A 27,463-nucleotide genomic window follows, 5' to 3' on the forward strand; every position below is an offset into this window, starting at 1 on the left:
TATTTGTAAATGATATTCATGATACATACAGTTTATATATTTATATATATATATATATATATACACATATTTATATTTATTTATAGTGATATATATATATATATATACACATTTATATTTATTTATAGTTATATATATATATAGCCTACATATTTATATTTATTTATAGTTCTACATATATATGCACATATTTATATTTATTTATAGTTCTATATATATATATATATATATATATATACACATATTTATTTATACCTATTTCCGACACAATTGTCCAAGTGGTTCGACTGCTTCAAATCACGTGACATGTGGGGGTCGAAACAGCAATTGCTTCATTTCCTGAATGAATCACTTGACTGGTTCGCGGTCCAATCTCGCGGTTCAATGCACTGCCTCGTCTCGATTCTGACAAGTGACGGGCTGAAACAGTTTCAAATTTGAGCGCTTCAACACTTTATAACCGCTCTAAGCAATGTGTGGGTTGTTGTCGTAGTTTGCGTTGTTGCTGTTGAATTGTTGTTGTTGGCATTGCATTTGAATTGGAGCAAGCCAGGAAGGAAAATAGGTCGTTCTGGCTCGTGAAACACTTCGAAATGTGGAGAAGTTGTGAACAAAAAGAAAATTAGTAATATAAAAACACTTCAATGGTCTAAGGAATAGATAGTCCAATGGATAGAGCCGGCGGCCAGGATGCAGCGATGTCCTCCGCGCAGCTGGTTCAAAGCCTGGAAGAGTTGAACTTTTAATCATTGCTTTTCAACTTTAATGACTGATAAAAGGCCCTCTCCACCCAAAAAAATTTCTAGCACTCTCTAGTCTCTTCTCAATAACCCAATACACACAATTATCAATCTTTAATTGCAAATAGAACGTGATATTCATATGTGCTGCGTGCATCGAATATTTTTCAAGGCAGAGATACGTTAAACCCACTGCAGCCTTGCACTTCGCCAGGAGAGGTCGCTGTAACTGAAGCTTCGAGAAATGAACCTATTTCCGACACAATTGTCCAAGTGGTTCGACGCTTTATTCAAAGCTTCATTTTGCCATCACTAGCCTTGGATTCCTCCTGGGAGAGACACAAAAATCAGTGTGAGGCAAAAGCAGGCAAAGTTGTCAAAGAATATGCTGGTAAAAAGCTAGAGCGGCACGCAACAAACCATTCACAGCAACAATCCGGCAGGGAATGAGTGCAGGCTGCAGGTTTTCATAGTGTGGCTGATGAGCAGGTTGCAGGTGTGGTTGATTGGAGATTGCTCCCAGATGTGTAGAGCAGACCAGCAGAGAGAGAGAGACACACAGTAGAAAGAAACAAACACTAACAGGGGTTTCAGGGATGGCCAGTGATAGTCGGTCCGTTCTTCTATATGTCTGTCTTTGGTTTTCTAAGTGTTATTCGATCCATATGACAATAGAGATATGTGCGTAAACAACAAAAACACTTGGGGTATAATGTTCGAACAATGTTATCACCAAACATTTTAAGAATGTTTTTAGAGAACGTTATCCTACCTTTCAGAAGTACATTTTAGGAACCAAAATAAAACTTCTCGATGAAACCATTCCTAGAACAATGAATGGTAACATTCTCAGAATGTTTTTAGAACCAACAATGTCCAGCTGGGAACTCAGACATGCCTACGCAAACATGCAATATCATGAATTACGTGCTTGTTTTTTTCTAAAAAGGAAAATATGGTGACATCAGATTTCTTTTAAACATCCTTTTCAAACAAATGCAACAACTTTGTTTTTTAAAGCGCTCTAGAAATAAATCTGACGTTGACCATGACCGTGTTAATATTTGCCATAACAGCAAGGTTTCTAAAAAAAAAAGGATAACATCCTGAAAACATTTTCCCAATGTTGCTTTCCACATGTTCTTCTTTGGTTATCATGTAACATTGAGGGAACGTTTTATAAAGAACATCTTTAATGTGTTACCCAACAAAGTCCAAAACACGTCCTCAGAATGTTGCAGACAAAAAGTTCCACCTTTGTTAACATATCACATTAAAGGAACGTTTTATTAAAAAAATTCTGTCATCTCAGGCCTTAATAACATCCTCAAAACATCCTCTGAATGTTGCAGTTAAAACGTTATGTCTTAGTTAACCTTAAACCTTATAGGAACATTATTTGAAAAAATAAACATCCTAAAAAGGTTCTTTGAACATCAGATTAAAACGTTTCTTTAAAACCTTGTTAGAACCAATAGGTAACGTTAGCCAAAGTTGTGAGAACGTTACCCGCTAGCTGGGTGTGTATCTGTGTAAGCCACATTAATACAAATTTGGTGCAATATTTGAAGTTATGTTAAAGGTATTCATGACACAAGATAAACTCCATTGTGTGTGTGTGTGTGTGTGTGTGTGTGTGTGTGTGTGTGTGTGTGTGTGTGTGTGTGTGTGTGTGTGTGTGTGTGTGTGTGTGTGTGTGTGTGTGTGTGTGTACATGGTAATTAAAGAATATGTGATCTAGTAAACTGGTTTATTGATGCATATCCAACCATTTTTGAACAATAATGGAGCTCTATTGTCAAAGGAAACTGAACTTGGTTTTATCTTTTGGATTTCGAGGTGGTATTGTAAATCTGCTGTTTGCGATGTAAAGATATTCAGATATTCATCTTCAGAGCGAGGGCTACCGGCCTCTCAGGGCTCAAAGGATGTTTTGTATACGGGGAGATAGAATATATGGTGCAAAATGTATTTTATCAATCATCTCTTGGCCACCTCTTAAGTATAGGTTCCCCCGGAGCAGAAATTATTCATTAAAGCGGACACCAGAAACTGCACTGAGCCCTCCGTCAGAAGGACCACCATCAGCTGCCATAAGGAGCGCATGATGAGACCATTATGGAGCGCAAATAAATATATAATAATTGCGTTGTTTGACACAGAAATAGCGAGAAAGCGAGCATCCTCTTATCATCAATAGAAATGCTTATTTCTAAAGGAAAATCAGCAAGAAACAGATGGAAATTATGCCTGATTGATTACAATTGTCATAGTAGTTAGAGCTGTCATGCGGTAAAAAAAAGTGTAATGTTTTTACAATGACATAATGATAACTCATATTTTGCGATATATAATACATTTAAACGATTTTCCTTGTTAATGTTTTTACGAATATTTCAGGCATATCTAACACATTGCCCTTTTAAACTTTTTTTGTATCTTGTCAACAGCGAAACAATCACAACCTTGATGTATTTTCAGCTTTATATAAAACTGACATGGGAAAAAAGTCAGCTAAAGATGCCTATTTATTTATTAGTCAGAAAGAAAAGCGACATTTCTCATTCATTTCAAGTGTCCTGCCACTTTCAATATTAAATCTCCTTTTAGCTTCGTTTTGGCCTCCACCAACTCCTGAGGGAAACTGACGGCTTTTTAGCTGCTATTGCTCCACAAAGCATACACGTATAAGCTAATCACTACCGTTGTCTGTCTGCAACAGTCTGTTCTCCTTAGCAACGGTCTGTTCTCCTTGGCAACGGTCTGTTCTCCTTAGCAGTGGTCTGTGCTCCTTAGCAACGGTCTGTGCTCCTTAGCAACGGTCTGTTCTCCTTAGCAACGGTCTGTTAGCGAAAATTAGCAACATCTGAAATGTCCAAATTGACCAATCAAAATTGAGTGTTCAATAAAGCCATGTAATAAATTAATATAAAGCAACAACAACACAAAACAACTTCACTTTTATGTCTCTCTAAAAGTTCAAATACAAGCGTGTGTCAAATATATAACTTTGGTTGTATTTGGTCTGCCACTACCAGACACATTTTTTGTACCTTCTATTGGCTAAAAAGAAAAAATAACAAGGAGTAACACTATCACAGCAGAATATGTGAGCAGGGAACTTGAGTTGTGCGATCCTGACAAAGCCTGGATGAACTGTGTGTTCTGCAGCGACTGCAGCTGTGAGTCACTCTCTGTGATCTCTCTCTGGACAGAGTGGCTCTATGAGTCATCAAGATGGTGACGTCCATCAGTGACAGCAGGTACTCAGGTGTATCTCTACAGGGTCAAAGGTCCCCTCTCCATCTGAAACTCCATGATTATGGCCACAAAATATAGCCTCGTACGCACCAGTGTCTTATGAAGAAGAAGATTCAACTTATTGTCATTACGTAGTACAGGTACTTCGTAGTAGCACTTGGTCTTTCCAGGACTTGAACTGGCGACCTTCCAGTTGCCAAGCCAAGTCCCTATGGACTTCGCCACCACCGCCCTTTATAACAGCGTTTTCAAAGAGGGGGCACCGACCCCCCGGTGGGCCGCCAGGGGGCGCCATGGTGGACACGCAAAGTTTGAGGGAAAGGGGAATTTTTTTTTTTCAAAGTTACACTTTTTTTTTTCAGATGTTATTAATAACTGCATGTCTATCAATCTATGTGTCCTTTGATGCCAATCCTTTCATATTTTTTGTTTTTAAATCACACGACCACCCTTCAAGCCAATCAGAATCGAGCTGCCGCTACAGAGAGTGAAACTATCTGCTCAGCTTTTGGAGCAAGTGAGAGCTAGTGATTTCGCTCTGCAGCTGGATGAGAGCATGGATGTAGCAAATCGCTTTCATACATCAGATTTATTTAAAAAGACAACTTTGTTGAGGAAATATTATTTTGCAAAGCACTGGAAGGTAGAGACTTTTTCCAAGTTTTAGATGAGTACATCATCTCAAACGGACTTGACTGGTCTCGTTGTGTGGGTGTGTGTTCAGATGGGGCAGTGGGGCTATGACAGGCAAAGAAAGCGGAGTGACAGCTTTGATCAGGCAGAAGGCCCCAAATGTAGTGGCAACGCATTGCATGCTCCATCGCAAGGCACTTGTATTTAATTGCAACAGGGGGGTTACCGCCAGGGGATAATGCTATATGGGGGTCCTTGGCATGGCAAAGTTTGGGAACCCCTGCTTTATAACACATTATCATAGTCAATATTATCTTGTGTACGTTTATGCCATGGTGGAAAGTAAAACTGGAGTACATTTAAAGTCATTTTGAGGTTAAACTGACCATCAGCTTGTAAAATATGAATAATTGTTGTAAGTTAAACCACTGATTATTATGAATATTAGAACTGCCCCAACCAAATGCAACGCTTAAGTATGAAAGACGATTTTCTATAAAACAAGTATTTTTACTTTGTACTGTATGTGGAGCTAGTTTTAGTTCTTGTACTCAAGATTCTTTTGTGCAGTGCACGTTTAGCTTAATGTTACTAAATACCGTGAAAATAGCCAAAATGCACCTGATGGTAATATTGCACTTAATTGATATTATATATATATATATATATATATATATATATATATATATATATATATATATAGCGGTATATATTGAATATAAAAAGTAAGTGAAATATTTTTGGAATATTTGCATTCATTGCAAAATAAAAATATCATAAACTTCCGGTTTATTATTATATAGTTTGATTGAGCAAATGTTCATCAATCTGAGACTTCATGTTTGTCTAATTTCCTCAGTGAAAATGTCGATTTAGTTTAGTCAGGAGAGTATTTCCATATGGCCATATCAGATAATTAAAATAAATGTTCCTAAAGCTCTTAGCTGTTCAGAAAAATTTTACATCTTGCAGCTGCAGTGTGAAAAACTGCTATTTTTGTTCAGTGAGATAATACCGCTCCTCTTTCCACACATGTAAGCCCAAAAGGCATCAGCTTGTTTCCTGAGGGGTCGACCTCGGACAATAATACAGCTTCTCAAGGATCTCAGAGCAACTCAGATCCAGAATGGTCTCAGAGAGTTTCTACAATGGCCTATTTTCTCCATCTTCAAATATTTGACCTGCACGACATAAGATTCAAGATTCAAAGGTCTATCGTCATAACACACGACTACACTAAAAGTATGTAATGTATGACTCAACAGTGCAATTACAAGACATAAAAAAGACATACAAATACAAAAATGCACTTTTGGATGTCTTTTATACATAAATATGTGTCTCTGGTGCGTCAGGAAACTCACTCAACGTCAGAAAATAAAACCCTTTCTCTTTTCCTCTGTACCCAAATCTTTCAAAAACGTGGGTGCAACGAGCGGATACTGATTTGCTGCCGATATGAGGTAATTTCGGATGGTGGACCCACAGAAAGTTGCTATCAGAGACAATTCCTGATGTGTTTTGGACTTAATCTCGTCTTTGTTCACATTAGCAAGCCTCGCTAACACTCAGAGCTAACCTGTACTGTAGAGCACATGTGTTTAAAAAGCAGGAAATAAAAAAAGAACTCACCTTGTGATAAACCTGCAAGAGAAAAAGCATTTGAGCTCCATACTGTTTCAGAAATAATCCTTGATGTGGTTTGGAACAGGATGGCGTTTTATCACAGCAGAATTTAACTTTATCTCCGGCAGAATTCTGATCAGGCATTAGCTCCGCCTCCTCTTTTTTTTTTTTCAAGCTAAGGACCCAAAATCTGCGTTTCTCTAAACAGGGCTGGAATAGAGGGATATGAGGGATTTCTAAAATGCATGATCTTGTATTTTGAGCAAAACACATCGTAAACATGTTTTTATATATTTTTGTATATCTGAGACCCGTAATATATGCCTTAAAATAGCATGATAGGTGCACTTTAAAGCAAGTATTTTGATGTATAAAAGTCCAGATTTATTTGCTCAACATATGCATTAAAACTCATAGCTAACAAAAACACAAAAAAGTATCCAATATATATATATATATATATATATATATATATTGTAGTATATGTGCACATTTGTACTTTATGTTTAAATGCTGTTAATTATTGGAACTATATTTTATTTTACATTTTATTGGACATTTTACTCTCTTAAACCTTTTTGTTTATATAAATATTTAACTATATTTTGTATTTATCTTTCATTTTACATCATAGATCAACTGTCACAAAACCCCATTTCGCCTGGTATAAATAAAGTATTGTGATTCTGTTTATTCCTTTAAATTAAAAGCCTTTTAAGAGTAGCACAATATTCTAAATGTAGTATTCCCATGTGTGTCCCCAGTACAAAAACAACCTCTTAATCCCAGTGAGGTTAACACTACTTGGTACCCAGAAAGTCAGAGAAAAAGACATCAGCAGCCGTTGAACCTGGAGCCACAGGACAGATACAGTCAGCAGTCAATAGGCTATTATGTGACTGTGAGATAAGGTTAAACCCTGGAGAGCTCCAGAGGCAGACCCTCACCGTGCGCCTCACAAAAGGTCAAACTATTCACCGCCTCCTCGCTGAAATGTTATTCACCAACAGGGCACCCCCAAAGGTTTGATGGGACTTGGCACTGTGGCAAAGTCTTGGCTTACGTAAGCTTCTGGGATTGTGTGGGTACAAACACTTGAACGGTCTCCCACCACATTCACTGCTTCTTTTCAGTGTGTAAGGAATGAGCTAAGTCGCCACAGGAAGGGATGAATGAGCTCTTCAAACCCATTAGCTTTTACGCTGCTATGGACAATCTTGCACTAACGTACATTCTCAAAGATATTGAAGTGACTGTTATATTGTATATATTGATTGTTTATGCATACGTATAAATGTGTATTTTGAATGTGTATATACAGTATAGGTATATACATATTTGCATACATATTTGTATATATATATATATATGTATTTTTGCATTCTGGATGGTGGGAAACGGTATTTCGATCCCTCTAAACGGAAAGATTGACAATAAAGTTGATTTTGACCTTTAACTTTGACTAAATGCTCTCACGCTGCAGAGAAAACACACGTAGTGACACTGTGCAGGTCTGCAAGGACAGAGCATCCATCTCACAAAAAAAATATTCTCTTCATGCAGTCAAAATGTTCCATGACAGAGGAAGTCCTTCTTACGGTGTAATTATGAAGTGTATGAAACACTTAGAACCCAAGTTCCTTAACAGTGCAAGAACAAGACATACAAAAATGAATATAAAAAGCAAAAATAAAGCAAATGAGCACATTTTAATTGCCAAGCTTTCAGTGTCAAAGCAAGTATTTTGATGTATTAAAGTTCAGATTCATTTGCTCAACATATGCATTAAAGCCAAAGCTAACAAAAATAGAAAAAAGTATTTTAAATATATTTATATTGTAGTGTATGTGCACATTTGTACTTTACGTTAAAATGCTGTTAAATAATTTAAGTGTATTTGATTTCATTTTATTGGACATTTCACTTTATTCTGCTTCTTTTCTGTGTGTGAGGAAGAATGAATGAGCTCTTCAAAACTCACTGAATGCTCTCACGCTGCAGAGAAAAACACACGTAGTGAAATTGTGCAGGTCTTCAAGGACAGAGCGTCTCACAATAAAATATTCTCCTCATACAGTACAAATGTTCCATTACAGAGGAAGTCCTTCTGAGGCAAATACAGTTGTCTGAAAGTAAATGTTTGTCACTTAGTTTGGACAGTTAAAATAACCCGAATGAGGTAATATTTAACCAGCAAAGTGGTCAGAGGTAAATACTTGTTAGGAACAGGAATGTGAGGTATGCAGGAACCGGTACTCGACGTGTTAGCAGAAACCTCAAGTGAGAGGTGAGAGATTAGATGTCCTTCTTTGGAGTTATATCAGCAGTGGACAAAACAACAGTAATTGACTTTTAAATGGCATGCACAGAATGTGTTGTTCAAACAGCGTTAGCATTGTGATGCTCTGATAGCGTGTATCTCAAAGTCAAACGGGGAAAACACCCAATAACTTAAATAGGATTTTAATCAAATTAGGAACAATTGAATTAGAACTTTTACTTACTGTGCATGTACAGGGATGGAAAGAGGCTGATAACACTATAAAATATATGTTTCTGTGGCTTTCTCTAAAACAAGCTTAAGGCAGCAGAGGTTAAAGTGTGTCAGAGCAATAACATGTTAAATGGCTAGAGACTTCTGGCTAAAGACAGAAATGTCTGTTCTGTCTTTTTGCCAGTACGTCAATACAAAAATACACAAAATGAAAGTGAGTTAGAACCTTTATTTGTCAGTATTTTTGATCACAGTGTCAGTGACCACCAACTGGCGGCCCGCGGACCACATCCTGCCCCCCAGACATTCTCATCCGGCCCACACGACGGGGGTGACTGTGGCGTTGGCGGAGTGGTTAATGCGTCCGCCCCACACTCGGTTTTTTTTTACAACGTCTCGTGAGTAATCTGCAGTACCGGAGTCCAACAGAGAGGCAGCAGCTGCGGGACAATAAACTGCGTACTGCGTAGCCTTCCCTCCCTTGAAGAAGAAGTGTTCCGTCGTTTGTGAAGAGTCTGCTTTATGCGCTCCGCAGCACAGCAGTAGCCCCGCTGTGACAGAGTCCAACAGAGAGGCAGGAGCTGCGTGAAAGTTGCCTAGAAGTGATCCTTCGTTGGCGTGAAGAGTCTGCTAAGCTTTATGCGCTCCGCAGTACCTGAGCGTAATCCACTAGCACCCCCCAGGTCAGCAACTTAAAAATTCTGGGCTATGGGTGTACATGCTCAGTGTTTTCCTCACTTCTGACAGTTCCTCTGCTGCTTCTTTTGAAATGTTATCCGCTCTGTAACATGAGAAAGTTCAACTTGAGCTTGACATTATATCATTTATCTTGAATTGTGCTATAGTCAAATATAAATCCCATAAGTAGTTTAAGCCAATCTAGTTTGCCTCTAGGCTGCAGAACCATTTTACAGAATAAATACCTTAAATACTCCATAATTACATACGTTGCTCCACTACTACAAAAGGACTTCATGTTGGGTTTAATACTGTAGGTTATGTCATGTCACGGGTAGAGTCACTAAAATACAATATTAACAAACCGTCTAAGGTTGTTATCATAAAGCATTAATGCTAATCAATGGCTAGTCTGCGCTCCATTGCAGCCATAAGATAAGATAGTAGGCTACTTTATTGATCCCAATTTGGGAAAAGTTTGCGTTGCAGCAGCATAAAAACACGGCATTGCACATTAGAGGAATGAAGAGTAGAAATAAACAATTCTAAAATGTAAACATCTCAAAATAGAAATAAAACTGCATGCTGTTCGTATGCATTGTTTGTCGTTTTATGTTTGTTTCAATGTAAGATTCACCTCAACATGATGTCGGACGATTAAACTTTGTAAACTACTGTAGAAGAACTTAAGTTGTGTTCTGGATTTGATCAGGAATAAGTGCAGCTTAAACGGGACTCCTTTGATCGTTTTTCCTATAGTTCTTGTTCTTTAGGAAAGCTTCCACTCTACATATGGGCCAGATTTGCTCCAGTTTGTGACTCTTACAACCTCAGACCCAGTGCCTGGATACGGTTCCAGGTTCCTGCTGTGCGGACTGAGGCTGGGAAAAGGAGTCTTTTTTATTATGGTCCTTGGTCTTGGAATGATCTTCAATCACGCCTCAAACTGAGGGCACTTGTCCCTATAGCATGTTTTAAATTGAAGTTGTCGGAAGTCCTTACCACCAGCTGCTCTTGCAGTAATAAGTAGTACTTTTCTTAGAGTCCTAATGTGCACAATGTAGTGACTGCTTTTTCGTGTGTAACGTTGCTGCCTTCTTGGCCAGCATTGCAAATAAGATTCTATCTCAATGCTTTTATCTGGTTAAATAAACGTTAAATAAAATAAAATAAATTGTCAATGCACGTGCCACAGCATTTTGTATCAGCTGGGACAGCGTGATAATCAGGATCTGCAATAATCCAACCTTGAAGTAACAAATGCATAAGTTCGTATTTTTGTATAGCTTTGAGACGAAGAAGGAAATCGTTGGAACACATCCATTCATATATCCTGATCAAAGGTGAGATTCCTTACGGTCGTGCAAGAGGCCATTTGAATGCTATCCAGAGTAATAGTCTTTAGATCAGAGTGCTTTGAGGCCAAGAACACTAAGTTCAATTACTTTTGTCTGTGTTTAACATTTAAAATGTGCAGGTCACCATTTGTCTATGTCCATAAGGCATTCTTAAAGTTTAGTTAATTGGTTTAATCTGTTTAATCTAATTGGGTATCATCTGCATAAGGGGAAATGTTTATGGTGTGATTTCTTATAATATTGCCTAACGGAAGCATACACATTTTCGTTTCTTGAAATCCTTAATACATGTACAAACGTATAGCAGCTCTGACCTAAGAAAAACTGACTTGCAATTTCCAGACTTCTTGTTTTAGCAGATTTACAAAACAACTCTAAAGCTCCTGAAAAAAGTATAAGCATGAGGGATGATGTCTTTGCCATGATAATGAAACATGACACGCTTTAAAAGGCCACATTTCTGATTATCTATAATGTGTTGACATTATTGGGAGCTGGCCGGTCCTCTGTGGATCTCCTGTTGAATCTTAATGCGCTGCTTTCTGCTGGTTCTGTTCACAGGAGAACCCTCTGGAGAGCAGATCTGCAGCTGAGCCCTGGCATCAAGAAATAAATAAATCCGGATTCAGAAAAAAAAGAATTATGAGAAAAAAAAAACTGAAATTCTCAGAATCCTGAATTCTGAAAAAAGTGTGTGTGTGTGTGTGTGTGTGTGTGTGTGTGTGTGTGTGTGTGTGTGTGTGTGTGTGTGTGTGTGTGTGTGTGTGTGTGTGTGTGTGTGTGTGTGTGTGTGTGTGTGTGTGTGTGTGTGTGTGTGTGTGTGTGTGTGTGTGTGTGTGTGTGTGTGTGTGTGTGTGTGTGTGTGTGTGTGTGTGTGTGTGTGTGTGTGTGTAAAATGTTTACATGTTTAGCTTCTAACAACCTATCAGTCAGGGATCAGAAGTGAGGAGGTTTGCTGAGCTCTGAGTTTCTGAGGTGAACAATTGCAAATAACATTTAAAAAGAAAAACAGCAATGTCATTTATTCTCCAGCAATAGTGGACACTTTATCCCCTTACACCTCCAGACTATAAACTGAAATAACTCATATTTACCAAGCCAAATCCATTATGTATTGGGGTCAAAACTCAAAGCAACCACTTGTTATGAAACACAGTTTGCTCCATACACAAACACGGCTGTAACTGAGAAAACTGATCCCTCTCTTTATTCTCCAGCATGAAACAGAATATGTTTCAATGAGAGAGATACAACTTCCGTCTTACCGGACAGACTGCAGCCTTCATTAGCTTTCAGAAAAAATTACATTTGTTATGCTATACGCTTTCAGATCCTGCTTTTAAATTAAATTGGTTTTCCGGATGTCAAACTGTTTTTTTTATCAAGCGCCTCCACTGTCAATTGAAAAAACAGGAAGGAATACATTTGCGTGTCACACAACGGAAACAATACATGATCGAAAGTGATATCCATCAGCGCTGATTCTATTGTGTTAAGCATTTTGTTCTGCAACACGATAGGGAGCAGATGTAGACATTTTGCATATAAACACCGAAGATAAACGTAATAAGGACTGTACACTATTGTTGTGTGACATAAGATACAGCCCTGGATATAAATCCTTTACTTCCTATTGCGTGGATGCCAAATCCATAGGCCCTTCTGTTATGTGTTAACATCCATATGTGAGAATGAGGTGATATCCAGGAAGACAATGCATGCTGGGAGTGTTTCACAGATAAAGAAGTGTTGGACAATGTACTAAGGGGTTTTTTCCACACATGTACTAAGTGCTGCTTCTGTCCATCCCCCACATTGGGACAAGTCTTTCTAACAAAAGGACAAAACACATACATATATCTAATTGCATCCGAAACAAACCAAAAGGGTGGTACAATAAAGATTCATATGAATATTATAGAGAGGCGATGAGGTCATATCTGCGCTAGTCAATAATGATACAAATAAACCACAAGAAATTCCCCTCAAATCAGATGTTAAGACCTTTACAGACAGGGGCGGACAACTGGGACTAAAAATCAGCCCGGGACTCTCGACCGGCCCACTTTGCTAGGCCTACCGCCGGCCCATCTAGGTACCGCAAGTAAATACCGCTAGTAATATGTCAAGGGGGGGGGTGCTAGTGACTTATCCGACCGGCCCACCTCGGTACCACAAGTAAATTCCGATGGCCAGTCCACCACTGTTTACAGATACGTGCAGCATAGCTACAAAATAGAAAATGTTTTTTTTCCGAGCTGATTTGTAGTCCCAGTCCGCCCCTGAGCATAGACCGTCAGATTGGTAGACAGCCATTTTCCCCCTTAGCCACAGCCGCCCACACATGTTTTTGTCAATTTAAAGGCCCTGACACACCAAACTGACACCAAGGAATACGTCCCGACGGAACACGACTGTTGTGTCGCCTCACGTCTTGGCCAACAGTTGCACTGGAACACACCGCAAAGACTTTAGCCGACGGCCAAGTAGCACGTACGAACTGCGCATGCGTGAGTGGCAATAATTCTCCTTACCAGCAGGCGGCGGTAGTGTGTATTCGTCATTCAAAAGAGGCAACAACCAGAAGACAGAGAAGAAGAACAGACTGCGTGATCTAAACAAACAACAAATAGCGTGTGCGTTCCATTTTCACTCTCGTCCATTGAAAACATGTTTTGTGCAGTATTGGAGCTATCAGCCATTAGAGTGTTGCTTGTGGAAGACATTCTCAAGCAACCGTTCCGCTTCTCATGCACTAATTCGCTAGCTGAACAGCCAATCAGAGTGATTTCTTTGTCCGACGGCCGGTGTCCGACGCACGGCCGATTCAACATGTTGAATCGGCCGTGAAAGGCCAAATAAGGCGTGTCACGGCCGACGGTGCGGGACACACCAAATTGAGTTTGGGCGACAGGGCACGCTTCGTCGTCCGACTAACGAAAACGGCCGATTTCTGCCTGGTGTGTCAGGGCCTTAAGAGTTTGCACGACAACTAAGTTGCAGTTTGTCGTACATCTGTTGAAGTTACACTTTGAAAATGCGTGATTAGAAAGACTACACTCCCAAAAGTTGTGTAAGTGTCTATCACAACTGGACCTTCTGTAGAAACACACACACCCTCCGAAACACCCCCCCCCCCACCGTTATAATGTCCGTCTTTTCACTGAATTGTTGTCTTGAAAAGGGTACTCCCAACAATTCCGCAACAACATCATCTTCACCTGTAGCACTTTCCATTTCAACGTTAAAAACAATACAACGGCATGAATTGCTTCGTCGCATTCATCTAGATCCTTTGTCTTGAACCAGTGAACTACCGGGCCTTCTAGAGTACCCTGGAACCGAGGGAAACTCTGAAAGAATACGCCCATTGGCTACAAATCAATGTATGATTGGTTGATCAAACTGTCAGTCCAAATGTACGCTCTCCTTCAGTGCAACGGCCAGGGCATTCGATCAAGGTTGTAGAATACCTTGGTTGAAGGATATTCTACCCAGAGACCCAGAACAAGATCTGATTGGTTGCTTTCTTTTCTAACACAAAACCACTGAAATGCGTAGTGCATGGTCCGAGAAGGACAAACAAATCAACGTAACACTGTGATATTACAGATCAACAACACAGATACCATTCTCGTTTATTCATTTTAATTACATTTTATTACATTTTATTTATATAATTAAATCGTTTTTGTGTGTGTTTTATCTGAGTCTTCCAGGGTATTCTCTGAATACCTTGAAGGCCCTGACGGTTCGCCACTGATTTCACACAAGCAACAATTATTGCTGGTTCTTTCGTTTCACAGTTGACTGGATAAAACACACACAAGTTAATATTATATAACATTTTGCGTGGAACATAGCTAAGCTACCTAGCTAGCTAATGATAGTGTCACTAGCTCTTTCACACAAAACAAAACTAAGTCAGCCAACAGTCCAAAGACATACCATTTGCAGTGATAGTAGAAAAAGCAACATAATCTGATAACTTAAACTAGTAATTGTTGCCGTTAATTTTCTACAAAACTCATTGGGAACAACCAATCACTGGCACATTCTTTTCTGTATATTTTACTTTCTAACTTTTAATTTGAGTGTTCACTGAGTATTCAAGTTATTTGTATTCCTCTTGTCTTCCAATCTTCGCTAATGTTTTCCTCCCCCTTTGTTCATCTGGGCTGAAGACGCATTATGAACGAGCCGCTCATCCAAGAAATGTACATCGATGATTCATCTTTAACCTATTTTGCTGTACATCTCGGGTACAAGCATGAAAACGAAATTCTTCAGCGGAACAGAAGTGATATAAGAAGATGCCAAAGTGATTCACTCTAATGTGTCACACCATATAAACCCCTGTAGACAGCTCTATTTGTCACTTCCTAGATATTACATATTATATAATCTTCTCACACTTGTACTTTTCAATGTTGGCTGCGTGCATTGTGGAACTCTAGGAAAGGAAACTTTTTTAGACTGAAGGAGGAAATCAGTCTCTCTTAAAATGGAGATGTGATGGCTCTGACCGACAGCAGCCTGAATGTATTCAATACATAGCCGTGGGAACATGTTTCAAATGGGGGGTGCTGTGGGGATGACACCAGGGCCGGTTTTGACCAATTTGCTGCCCTAGGCAAGATTTTAGCTGGCAATGAAAAACCTCTACAAAAGACTAATACACTACAAAAAGAGAAACGTATTGATATGGTGGACAGCTTATATAAAAAGGCTTCAAATGTATTTAGTATTGCATGAACATGTTGAATTGGGGGGTGGACTTCAGATCCTCTAAGGGGGTCCGGGGGTGTCCCCCCGGGAAGATTTTTTTAACATTTTAAAGTAAAATACTTCAATCTGGTGTACTTTGAGCGCCCAATTACTAGAGACTGATCTAGAGGATACAACTCTAAACACCCATGTGAAAAAGATCGGTTTGTATGTGAACATAACCAATAACCTACCATAGCCAATAACAAATAAATGTAGGCTAACTTGTTTTATTTTTGTGGTTCATTTATATCTTATTTTACCAGTTAACATTTATTTATGCATATTTTTAAATCTCTCCAGTTTTAAACAATATTTTTGGTTTACTGTCCTATAATATACATTGGAATGATTTAAAACCTGTTTTTATTTATCCTAATAATTATAAAGGTGTCCCTTTGAAGTATTTGCTTACATAAATTGTGATCAAAACGTTTGAGACCCACTGAGATAACTTAGACTAAAGTGAACTATCTAAACCCTCAGAGTCCTTTACCTCACTGAGCCTCTCAGTCTGACAGGACAGAACTCTCTCTCCACATTATTGTAGAAACAGCTTCTTATATCCGTTAGCGCAGCAGAAGCTAACAACAATCCCCGCCGGTACATCTTGTGGAAGTGCAGATCCTCTGTCCTCCACCAGGGGGTGCTGCAGCACCCTCAGCACCCCTACTTCCCACGGCCCTGATTCAATATAAAAAATCTCCTCTGGCTGGAAGATAACTCTGCTCCATTGCTTCTCTTTGGATAACTGGACACACATTTTAGATATTTATATAATTTAATATTCCATTCCCTACACTCTTAATGTAAATAATATCCTGCTTTATATCGTGTCGAAAGCCCTTCAATAGTGTTTTATTGTCAGAGTATATCGATTTTTTTCTCTTCACGACCTACTGTGCATTTTATACTTTTTAATGCTCCTTTAATTCTATTTTAAGATATTTAAATTCTAGTATTGTTTTTATTTCTACTCTTTAATTTCTACTTATGTGCAATGCCTTGTTTTGTTGTTTTATATGCTGCAAACATTTCCCCATTTGGGATCAAAAAAGTATCTCTTATCTTGTCTTATTGTAGAAAGCCTGTTGGTTGGATCCATGCCTGATCTGATTCAGCAGCACAACTTAATCCTGGACCAGCTCAAGAGTGATCCAGGAAAGAGTCCTCAAACCAAGAAATGAGTTAGCATTTAGGCACTTCTGGTCCCTTCGTGTCAAAGTCAATGGGTTTTTGGAATGAGTTGTTGGTTGTCAACCCTCCCGATTTTCGCGGGAGACTCCCGATTTCATTGCCCTCCCCCGGTTTCCTCCCGGGGTCATATTTCTCTCGCATTTCTCCCGATTTCTGACAAAATCAGATCTACTCAGGACTGTTTCCACTCGGACTTTAATATAGCTACACCATTGTTTGGTTTCCATGGTAACACGTCTCTTTAGTAGCGCGCGCAAATGAAAGTCTGAGAGGGTGAAGCAGATAGTCACAGAAAACAGAACAAAAATCGACAACTACTCTACTCTCTGCTCACTCCTTTCCTGCCCACACATATGCTCCATCAAGGATGGTGCTACAGGCCGCAAGGCATTACACTTAGAACTACAATATAAGCATGTTAATGTTGATCTAACAGCTCCGGCGATCCACGAGCACCCCAAACTCAAATACACAGTGGGCCAAAATGTTAAAATGGGTACTAGTCGAGGGCCGGACTGTTACAATGTTTATTGCAAAACTTATTGAAATGAACTTATTGCACATATTAAACCTGGAACTAACAAAGCTTAAATGATTGCCTATAAAAACAACATTAAACATTAAATAATCAGCTGCATTCATTTCTTATGGCTTTATCTGCAGCTTTTCAAGAGTCAATTCTTATGATTACATTTTTACACAGGCCAACCACAGCTTCAAAAAAACTATTTCCCTCAAAGAACAAACCAAACATGCCCTGTTGTCGACAGAAAGAAAGTGCTGAAGGAAACATCCATGGAACTCAGTGTGCTGCTCTGTGATGCTAGTTCAGATACTTGGCATCTCATCTTGGGTGCAAGTTCTTCAATGTTTGGGCTCAGGCTCTGAGCTGAGGAAACCCTCAGGATGGAGTGAAGGTGTGCGTGCAATATACCGGCAGGCCAGATCTAATAGTAATTAAAAATGATCCTGCGGGCCGAAATTCAATCCACCAAGGGTCTGATTTGGCCCCCGGCAGTGGCGAAACTACCAGGGTGGCATGGGGTGGCAGCCGCCACCCCTGAAAAGGGGTCTGCCACCCCACCTGCCACCCCACCTGCCACCCCAGTCAAAAAATACCAACTGATGATTTATTGGATAATTATTATTAATATCGTTTTAAGATCAAAACAAATTCAAAACAATCCAAAATCGGTGTCAAACTGCAGAATGTCAAATTTGAAAAAGAAACTTGTTGGTGCACAACCCCCCCCCCCTCCCCCCATCACGAATGGTTGCATCCATATCGCAGAATCTCTTTGCCTTGACGTGGAGTCAGCGCAGACACAAGCTGTCAGATGGAGTCTGTTCACAGGTGGGTAACGTCAAAGTGTAATGTGATTTCGAAACGTTTATAATTCCTCATAGATGGAAGGCGCTGTACAAAATAAACTATTATTATTATTATTAGAGATATGGTACTAGTAACTGGTAGTTTCTGGATGAATATGCTGTGTTGTTATCGATTTCAGAATTAACTACCGAGTGATGAGGCTAGATAGCTATTATGTGGCTAACCCCTAGCTACGTTTTACCTCATGTCACGGTTAGCCACAAGATAGCTTTTGAAGCCAGTTCGGTAACTAACTGAATAACCTTGATAACTAGCCAGCTACTGGCAAGCCTTTGACATTTTGAACTGAAACCAAGTGATGTTGTGGCATTTCATATCATTGTAGTTCTATGAAACGTTCTTAACAAGTTTGCTATTTGGCGTTAGCTAGTATGCTAATGGTGGCTAAGGCTAGCAGAATTTCTGTGTGTAGCATCAGAAAGGCGAACCTTAACGTTACATGTAAACTTTAATGTATGTTTAACATAAAAACTTTAATTTATGTTTGAATATGACTTGTTTCAATTATAGGAAGGCCATGTCGTCAACCACAAAGAGGAAGGGTGACATCAGGAGCTTCATCCTCACAAAGAAGCAGGTTAGTGATGTGAGGGAGCATGAGGGTCCAAGTGCAGACAGCCTCTGCCACTCGAAGCTTGAGGCTAGAGTGGGAAGGTTAGTTAGCTAGTTCAGCTGGTCCTCGTGGTATTGTAGCCCAGTGCTATATTTTCCTTTTATTTTCTTTATGTTACAAAAAAGCTGGCTAACTATTAAGGTGGCATAGCAGAGGTTGCTTATTTAAAGGAGTAAAGCATTTCGGTAATGCAAAATATGCATTAGGTAGGTAATTTCATTGATGCAGAGAGAAACCTTTTATTTGAAATATTTTATTTGACTGTAATTTCATTTAATATTTACATAGTAAACACTTTCTACTTTTATATAAAAGGGGGATATTTGTGATTTCATTGCATTTACTATAAGAGTAATGAAAGGTATTTTAAATTTGCTTAATTTAGGTTAAAATAAGGGATACACTACTACACTACAAAACTTAACATAAAATCGTATAGATTACCACATAGTTTGTGTGGTCAGTTAAAATAACTTAGGAAGTGTCCCAGTTAACAATTTAGTTAATTACATTGCTACAGTATTTCTATTTTCAGGATTTCCACTTTTTGTCACAGCCCAGTAAATGTGATCTTATATTTCAATATACCACCACAAGTAGTGATATTTTAAACGAAGCTACAGTGCAGTAACATTAGGGCTAATGTATTATGTTAATGGCCTACTTTTTGTGTAAAATAGGCTACAGATCAGAAAAGAGCAGGAGAGAGCGAGCCCGAGGCAGAATCTGCCAATGCAGAGAGCCAGTTCATTGAGATGGAGGTGGAAAAGATCTGCGTAGCTGGTCAGTATGTTTTTGTTGTTGTGTTATGGTCCAGTTGTGTTCACTTCTTACGTTTGAGAAACTCCACTGCCGTTGGTGTGTGAATGGGTAAATGAGAAGCCATTGTAAAGTGATTCGGGTACTGTTAAATGCAAATAAAGTGCTATAAGTGTGACATTGACCATCAGGGTTATTATTATTATTATTATTATTATTATTATTATTATTGCTACCTATAGTATCTTATTTTATTTTATTTTTCTCCTACACAACAAAAAAATACCCCAACAGAGACCTTGGAGTGCCTTGATCCAGAGCCAGAGCCTGAGCCAGAGCCAGAAAGTGTCAATGATGACTGTGCAGAGAGACAGTCTGAGACAGAAGTGGAAGATTGTGCAGCTACAGCTGGTCCTCATGGTATGTTTTTTGGTGGGTGGGGGGTTCCATTCAAGTGTTAGCTCCTTACGTTTGAAAAAAAGCTACCACAATTGGTGTGAATGTGTGTGAGAATGGCTTAATGAGAGGCCATTGTAAAGTGTGTTGGGTACCGTTAGTTGCAAATGAAGTCCCATATGTGCAGTCCATTTACCATTTGGATCAAATACATATATCAGCACAGAATTAGTGACATTTTATCAAAGCCACAGTACAGTAAATGCCATGTATGATTTGAATCAATGTAGATCAATCAATGTATCAATGAATCAATGTAGTTAATCAATGTATCAATGAATCAATGTAGTTAAATACATATTGGGGCTTATCAGGGTAGTTATTATAGAGTAACTTTCCCTCCTTATTTTATCTTTTTCCAGACATTTCCAAACACAGAGGGGATGGGCCGACACAACCATCGCTGGAGAGCTTTCCCAAGACGATGCAAGGTTGTGCAAGGAGAAGTTTCCATGCTGACTGGTACAAAATGCATAACTGGGTGGAATACTCACAGTCAAAAGACGCAGCATATTGCTTTGCTTGTAGACACTTTTCTTTACCTAATGCCTCTAGGACTGTGTTTACCTCTATGAATGGTTATTCTAACTGGAAGAAAGCTACATTTAAGGACAGTGGATTTTGTTCACATGCTAAATCAGAGAGCCATGTTAATGCTATGTTTGCATGGACAGAGAATAAGAAAATGCTAGACAGAAACTCATCAATGTTAGGAATGATGGAAGAGGAGTCAAGTAAAAAAGTAATCGAAAACCAGAAATATATACGCACACTTGGTGAAGTCCTGTTGTTAACTGCCACTCAAAACATTTCCCAGCGTGGTCACCGGGAATCATCCGAGGCGGACAATAGAGGAAATTTCCTAGAATTGTTGGATCTCCTGAGCAAGCATGATCCGTTTTTAAAAAAACGAATGGAAAATCAAGCAAAAAATGCAAAATACACAAGTAGCCTGATACAAAATGAAATACTGCAGTGTTTAGCAGATATGGTTAAAGAGGAGATTATCAAAGAGGTTAAAGAGAGTGCACAATTTTCTGTTCTTGTTGATGAAACAAAAGATGTAAAGAAAATGGAGCAGATGTCTTTTGTTCTTCGGTACTATTATAATGGTGTAGTTCAGGAGAGTTTTCTAGAGTTTCAAGAGGCAGATAAACTGGATGCTGCCAGTTTAACAGAGAAGATCATTGGCTGTTTAGAGAAGTATGGGCTGGAATATAAAAAAAACCTAGTTGGGCAAGGCTATGATGGTGCTTCAACTATGAGTGGGAAGCATGCTGGTGTCCAAGCCAGAATAAGAGAAGTAGCCAAGCATGCATTCTACGTTCATTGCAGTGCCCACTGCTTAAACCTAGTGATGGTAGACAGTGTGAAATCTGTTCCTGATGCAAGACATTTCTTTTCATTGTTAGAGCGACTGTATATTTTTATGTCAGGATCTTATGTCCATCCTAAATGGTTGGATGTGCAGAGAGAGATGTATGATGGTCAAGTAAGGGAACTCTCACGTCTCAGCGAGACTCGATGGGCCAGCAGACATACAGCTTGTCGCAATGTCATGGATAGGTTGCCTGCTGTAATGCAAGTACTGGAAGATATTTCAGAGGAGGACAATCCGGACAGAGCGGTTGAAGCAAGAGGTCTACTAGTTCAGATCGATCTAAATTTTATTGGATGTCTTGTACTATTTAGAAAGTTACTAAAGGACACACACTTTTTGTCAGAGATGCTTCAGTCAACACAGATTGACCTTACTAAAGCTGTAGAGTTAATTGCGACCCTCAGACAGACTCTGGAAGACTATCGCAGTGAGACATACTTTGATGAGCTGTGGAATGAGGTACTAGCCACCTGTGAAAAGTCTGACATTTCAACGACTCACACCTTTAAAAGGGCAAGGCAAATAACACAAAGACTTCAAGGTAGTGTTATCATGTCAACATTAGGACAACACACAGAATCGGACAGTAAGAGGTCTTTTATCACCAAGGTATTTTATCCCATCATTGATTGTATGGTTGGTGAAATGAGAAGACGATTCTCTAGCGTAAACTGTGACATCATGCAGGGTGTCCAGGCCCTAAATCCATCCAGCAGCAGCTTTTTAAATGAGGAGGCAGTTTTTCTATTAGCAAATGCATATGGGTCAAATGTAGAGGATCTGAAACATGAACTGCACCAGACTAGAAGGTTGTTAGATCGACAAGCAACACATGGAAAAAGTCCGTCCAGTTTAATAGAATTTGTTAATTTTTTGGAACCATACAAGGAGGTATTCTTTGAGATGTTCAGGTTATGTAAAATAGCTGTGGTATTGCCTGTTACCAGTGCAGCATGTGAGAGGAGTTTTTCAGCTCTTAAACTGATCAAGAATCACCTGCGTTCTACCATGACTGAGAACAGACTAGCAAGTATAGCAATTCTCAGTATTGAGTCTAAACGTGCGAAAGATTTAAATTTGGATGAGTTTGTGAAGAGATTTGCTGCACAGCATAGCAATCGTCGCATACAGCTTCTGTAGCAATCAGATGATATATGTAACGGAGTCAAAAAACATTCTAATCTGCTTTGTATTTTTTTGGTTGCATTTACAATGTGAAATTTCATCAATAACTGATAATGTAAATACTTGTATATATTTTGTGACTTTAACACACACAGAAATTGTTCTCACAAACCTGTCTAACCTATTCTGTACACATGCACTCACAAAACACTTTGGCAGGCAGGCCTTTGAGGGAGGGCTTTGCTTCTAGGATAATGCTGGAATTTTGTAAAGTGCTGGGAAGTCCTCAAATTTCTAAATCATTCCTATGGCTTGATTTTGCTTTCAAAGTGCCTCAGATTGATTAGATTGAATTAACAATGTTCAACATTTTTGACCCGGGGGATATGCCCCGGATACCCCCCCAGAAGGCTTGCTTGGGATGAGCAACATTTCTGCTGCTACAATAATCCCAAGGGAAACACTGTTTTAATGTACTAAAAACTGGAATGCTCATGTATGTAGACCAAATATTGAATTTATCACACTTGGGTGTTGAAAAAACTGTTGTATATGGGTGCATATAAAGTACAAAGTAAGGTGGGCTTCCTAAAAAAATTGCCACCCTACAATATATGCCTGCCACCCCTCTGCCACCCCATGTATAAATCTCTAGAATCGCCACTGGCCCCCGGGCCTTGAGTTTGACACATGTGGTCTAAATGCTAAATACAAGTGGTAGATTAAATCTCAATCAAAATGATATTTTATCTCACAGTTTTTCCTGCATCATGTATGTATTAACTTAGAGGTGGCATGTTACCCAAATCTATTCCACCTTTCATTTTTAAATTAGAAATATTTTTTTTTTGGCTTTCCTGAAGAAAAATTGCTGTTTCTAGCTCAGGAAGGTGTGAACGTGTCTGATTTAAAGGTGCAACACCATCCTGCTGAGAAGGAAAAACTACAATTTGACACCAAATGAAACCTGCTGTGAGGCTGTTAATCTGTCTCATTGTTAGCCTTTTTTTAAATGTATGTTGTTTCTGATGAATTGCTGTTAAACTTCTACATGTAACCATTTCAATCAATCGGGACAAGATAGCGAAAACAAAAAATGTGCATGGTGTCAGGAAGAGACTATCACACGTCTAACAAGGCAACAGGAAGAGGGGAAGAACTGCTTTTCTCTCCTCAGGATGAAGTGTCACACCTTCTGGAAACCCAATTCTCCTCAGGAAGTCTCCCCAACAGTCCTTTCTGACTTTATGTTTGTGAATCACATTTTCTGAACTTTTTTTTAAGAACGCAAACTTTTTCGGGGTAATGGCAGAAAATACGTTGCCTGATTTAACCCGAGTTGCATCATGATACTACATTGGGAGAATAGTTTATTCATAATTATTTGTCATAAATCACACAGTTTAAGTTTTATGTTAGAAAAAACCAAGTATGCAGAAAAAGCTCATACAAATTTAACTCCACTAAGCTTTCATATCATTCTGCATTAGATCATTGATTTCATTTTTGTCTCCAGCAAGTAGGTTTCCTTAAATATCAATATGTTACCTGTCTTTCTACTTAAACAAAGTATATGATTTGTCTGGTACACTTAATTTGCAATTTGGCAGAGTTTCAACTTTAGTCTACTGAAACTCTCAGTGGTCCCTGGAAAACCCCTTGCATTTAAAGTGTTGTAATCAAATCTGTAACATGAATCAATAACATGGATCAGCAAATCATCAGTATGCGCCGTAATTGGTCTAAATGCACTCGGTGGAAATTACTCTATAAATAAAAAATGTAAAAATTGATTTTAAGTTAACTGATTTAAAAGGACATATCATGCAAACCTCACTTCTTCAGTGCAAATATTATCTGTGTGGAGTGCCTATTAAACCACAAATTTAGAAATAATCCTCTATTAATATTGGATTCAACAAGCCATTCAAATGTGGCTCCCCTTCCCATGTCACATGCAGGCTCATTAGAAAATACCGCCCTCCATTTTAGCATCTCCTCGTAGGTGTACTACTAAAGCTGAACCAACTGTGTGTTCTAAAACCCCCACTACAATACATCCTTAGTAATTAAGAAAAAGACCAGGGCTCTGACACTTCCCTCAGTACACCGCATTTCATTCGCTGTCGAACCACACACTGCCGCTGTGCCTTAACCAGAAGTGCCGAGCGCCGCTATTAGCTACCTAGCAACGTTATTGTTTGTGATAGCAAATCATTTCAGTATAGTTACATTAGGCTATGTGACTTGTTAGACTCTTTTATCCAAAGCGACTTACACACTCAATACTGTGGGCAATCCGCACAGGAGCAATTTGGGGTGAAGTGTCTTGCCCAGGGACACAACGACATGCTGACTGCAGTGGGGTTTGAACCTGTGACCCTCTGATCCAACACGCACAACCCACTGCGCCACACGCCTCCCTAGTTCAAATACAATTCAAATTCAAATGTTTTATTGTTATAAATATGCACAAAGCTACATTGTAGAAATTGTAATGAAATTCTTCTGACCTGAGCTCCTCCAACAATGCAACATATAAAATACAAAATAAAAAGTAGGGCAAAAAGTCTATAGCCTATAGGCTAGGCTACATGTCAATAGAATATGATATAAGAACAGAAAATGAAATAAAATAATGTAAATTAAGACCAAATTAAATACCGTTAATTGCGGTACTGTATTGGTACGTTTATAAAATAGTGAAAAAACCGACATGATTTACTTGTATTTGTTTAGTCCTGTTTCGATCCAAACAACCGTGACGTAGCCAAGATGGCGGTCGTTGCATGTGAGAAATGTACAGGGTTCAATACACAACTTTTTATTTAGTTATGACTTGAGTGCATCCAGGTACTAAAGTGCATTTTGCCAAACGTCATAATGGGACACATTTGAAACAGCTTGTGTAAGTACATTAGCATTAGCATATCCCATGTTACTTGCAGGAAGTCTTTCTGCATCCAGTCACATTTTGCAGTATTCTAGTCAGTATTCTCCTGACAGTGTAAGTGTTGGTCGAGGTCTGCTAGACACACAACATACTCATGATAAATAAAACCTCTGCCACCTCCACCCAGCCTTCACCCCCACTCTTTCTTGTCTCCAGGTGTCGGCTATATGAAGTGCATCCATCTTTCCTTTAATGTCTTGGTTCTACCGACAAACCCCAGCACTCTGCAGTCTTCCCTGATGCCTTTAAGTGGTTTCAGAGCCGCTTGTGCCATGCTTTCAGTGAAAAGGTCACTCTAACAGAAGAGAAAGGACAGCAGCTCTGTCAACATGTGTCACTTTAAAGTGCAGAGCCACGGGACCACGGATGAGTCTGTTGTGCCCATGTTGGAAAAACAAGGCAAAATCAGCGCTGGGATTTTACCCTAAACTCTGAGAAACCCTAAGTTTACTGGCTTTAAAGAAAATAGTTATCACACTTAGTATACATTGTGACATTATTATGGGGGTATTATTATGTATCAATATTATTTTAAATGTATGTGCAGAGTTGTGATACCATATCTGTTCACATGCAAACTCCTGTGTGAACATCTGAATATGTGTATTGAGAAGTTTTGAGAACGTGCACAAAACTGTAAATACATGCATCAATTTGAGATCAAACACCACTTTGCAAATGTGAAGAGGGTGGACGTTTCAGTTGCATTTTCAATGGTAAAAATCAGCTTGGTCTCTGTTGAGATATTCATTTGTTAAGTCAATATAACTGTATTGGTGAGGGGAATTACGGATCTTTGAAGGGAGCTGGATTTTATGGCTCCGTTCCTTTCCAAGAGCCGTTAAAAAGAGCCGTTTTTTTTTTTTTAAGCGGGCGGGGTTAATAGTTTTATCTGCGAAAGAATCACCAGGATAATGATTGACTGTATTGCCAGAAATCGACTTTTACTCAGAGCAAATGTATAACTTGTTACATCCTGCTGCAGCCAAACTACTACTCAAGCAGCATGCGTTATGCCATCGTCTACGGCTAATGTGCATTCAGGAAAGCAAGTTCCTTTAAAGGCGAGCGGATTTATGGCAGGCAGTGAACCAACGATAAAAAGAACGGCTCTCACCGAGTAGGACTCGGTTCCCTTCGTTCTTAGCAAAGAGCCGGATCGTTCGCTAACGTCACATCTCTAAACTGTATAACTATGGCCTTTGCTGCATGATGTGCCTGCCCCCTCTTCCTCACCCTTTTATGTCTGTTTTCTTTCTATCCAAAAAATGCAATGTATGGCCAAAAGTATGGTCATGTGACTGTTACCGGTCTAATTAAAAAAAAAAAAACATGTGTATTTATCACTTTATATCTCTATAAATGCAAAGAGGTCCCCCCTGATCCAATCTCTTGTTTTGGATTATATGTTCATAATCTATGTATATATTTGGATTGTCTATACTGTGATTTTATTTAGTTTGTTCTGTACACAACTTCTATTGCACCTCAGTCGTTACTTAGCGTGTCTTTCATATTTTTGAGGTGAGTTTTTCCCAATTCATAACGAAGATATTAGGTCAGAGAGTGACCAATACTGTAGAGGTCGTGAAGCCCTTTGAGGCAAATTTGACTTGACCAGAAATCTATGTGGTTCTAATAATGGCCTGCTATATCCTAGTTATCACCTTTGGCACGTACAATAGGTGTCAAACACACAATATAAAACGGACAAGTCAAATCAAGCAATCTGATTGGTTCTTAGTCGTGATTGACAAGTGACATGTAATGTGATATAATGAGCGTATATCACGGGTAGAATTGGAGTTACTTTTCACAAGTCATGTATCCCTCCGCGTCTGAGAAAAGCTTCAATCGTTACAACTGTTACGTCCGTTATGACACTAACTAACTAACAAAGCTTAAAATGGAAATATTTAAGGTCCTGATCTAACTGTCTGGTGTTCTTTTACCCATAATGACCGCCTCGCTGCACATTATCCCTAACATATGTATTTTGAAATGTACACCATAGATTGTGAGACCCACA

General features: G+C 39.0%; 1 protein-coding gene across 1 annotated transcript; it reads left to right on the top strand.

Moving 5' to 3' along the window:
* Positions 1 to 18,027: 18,027 nt before the first annotated feature.
* Positions 18,028 to 25,605, top strand: LOC307041268 (zinc finger MYM-type protein 1-like; the record flags this gene model as incomplete). The annotated part of the gene is made up of 6 exons (XM_079684576.1): positions 18,028 to 18,108; positions 18,658 to 18,724; positions 19,441 to 19,543; positions 19,814 to 19,939; positions 20,338 to 21,815; positions 25,591 to 25,605. The coding sequence occupies exons 1-6, from the start codon at positions 18,092 to 18,094 to the stop codon at positions 25,603 to 25,605; spliced, it is 1,806 nt and encodes a 601-aa protein (XP_079540702.1). The 5' UTR covers positions 18,028 to 18,091.
* Positions 25,606 to 27,463: the final 1,858 nt, after the last annotated feature.

Source organism: Notothenia rossii (assembly GCF_949606895.1).
Source record: "Notothenia rossii genome assembly, chromosome: 5".
Lineage (NCBI taxonomy): Eukaryota > Metazoa > Chordata > Actinopteri > Perciformes > Nototheniidae > Notothenia > Notothenia rossii.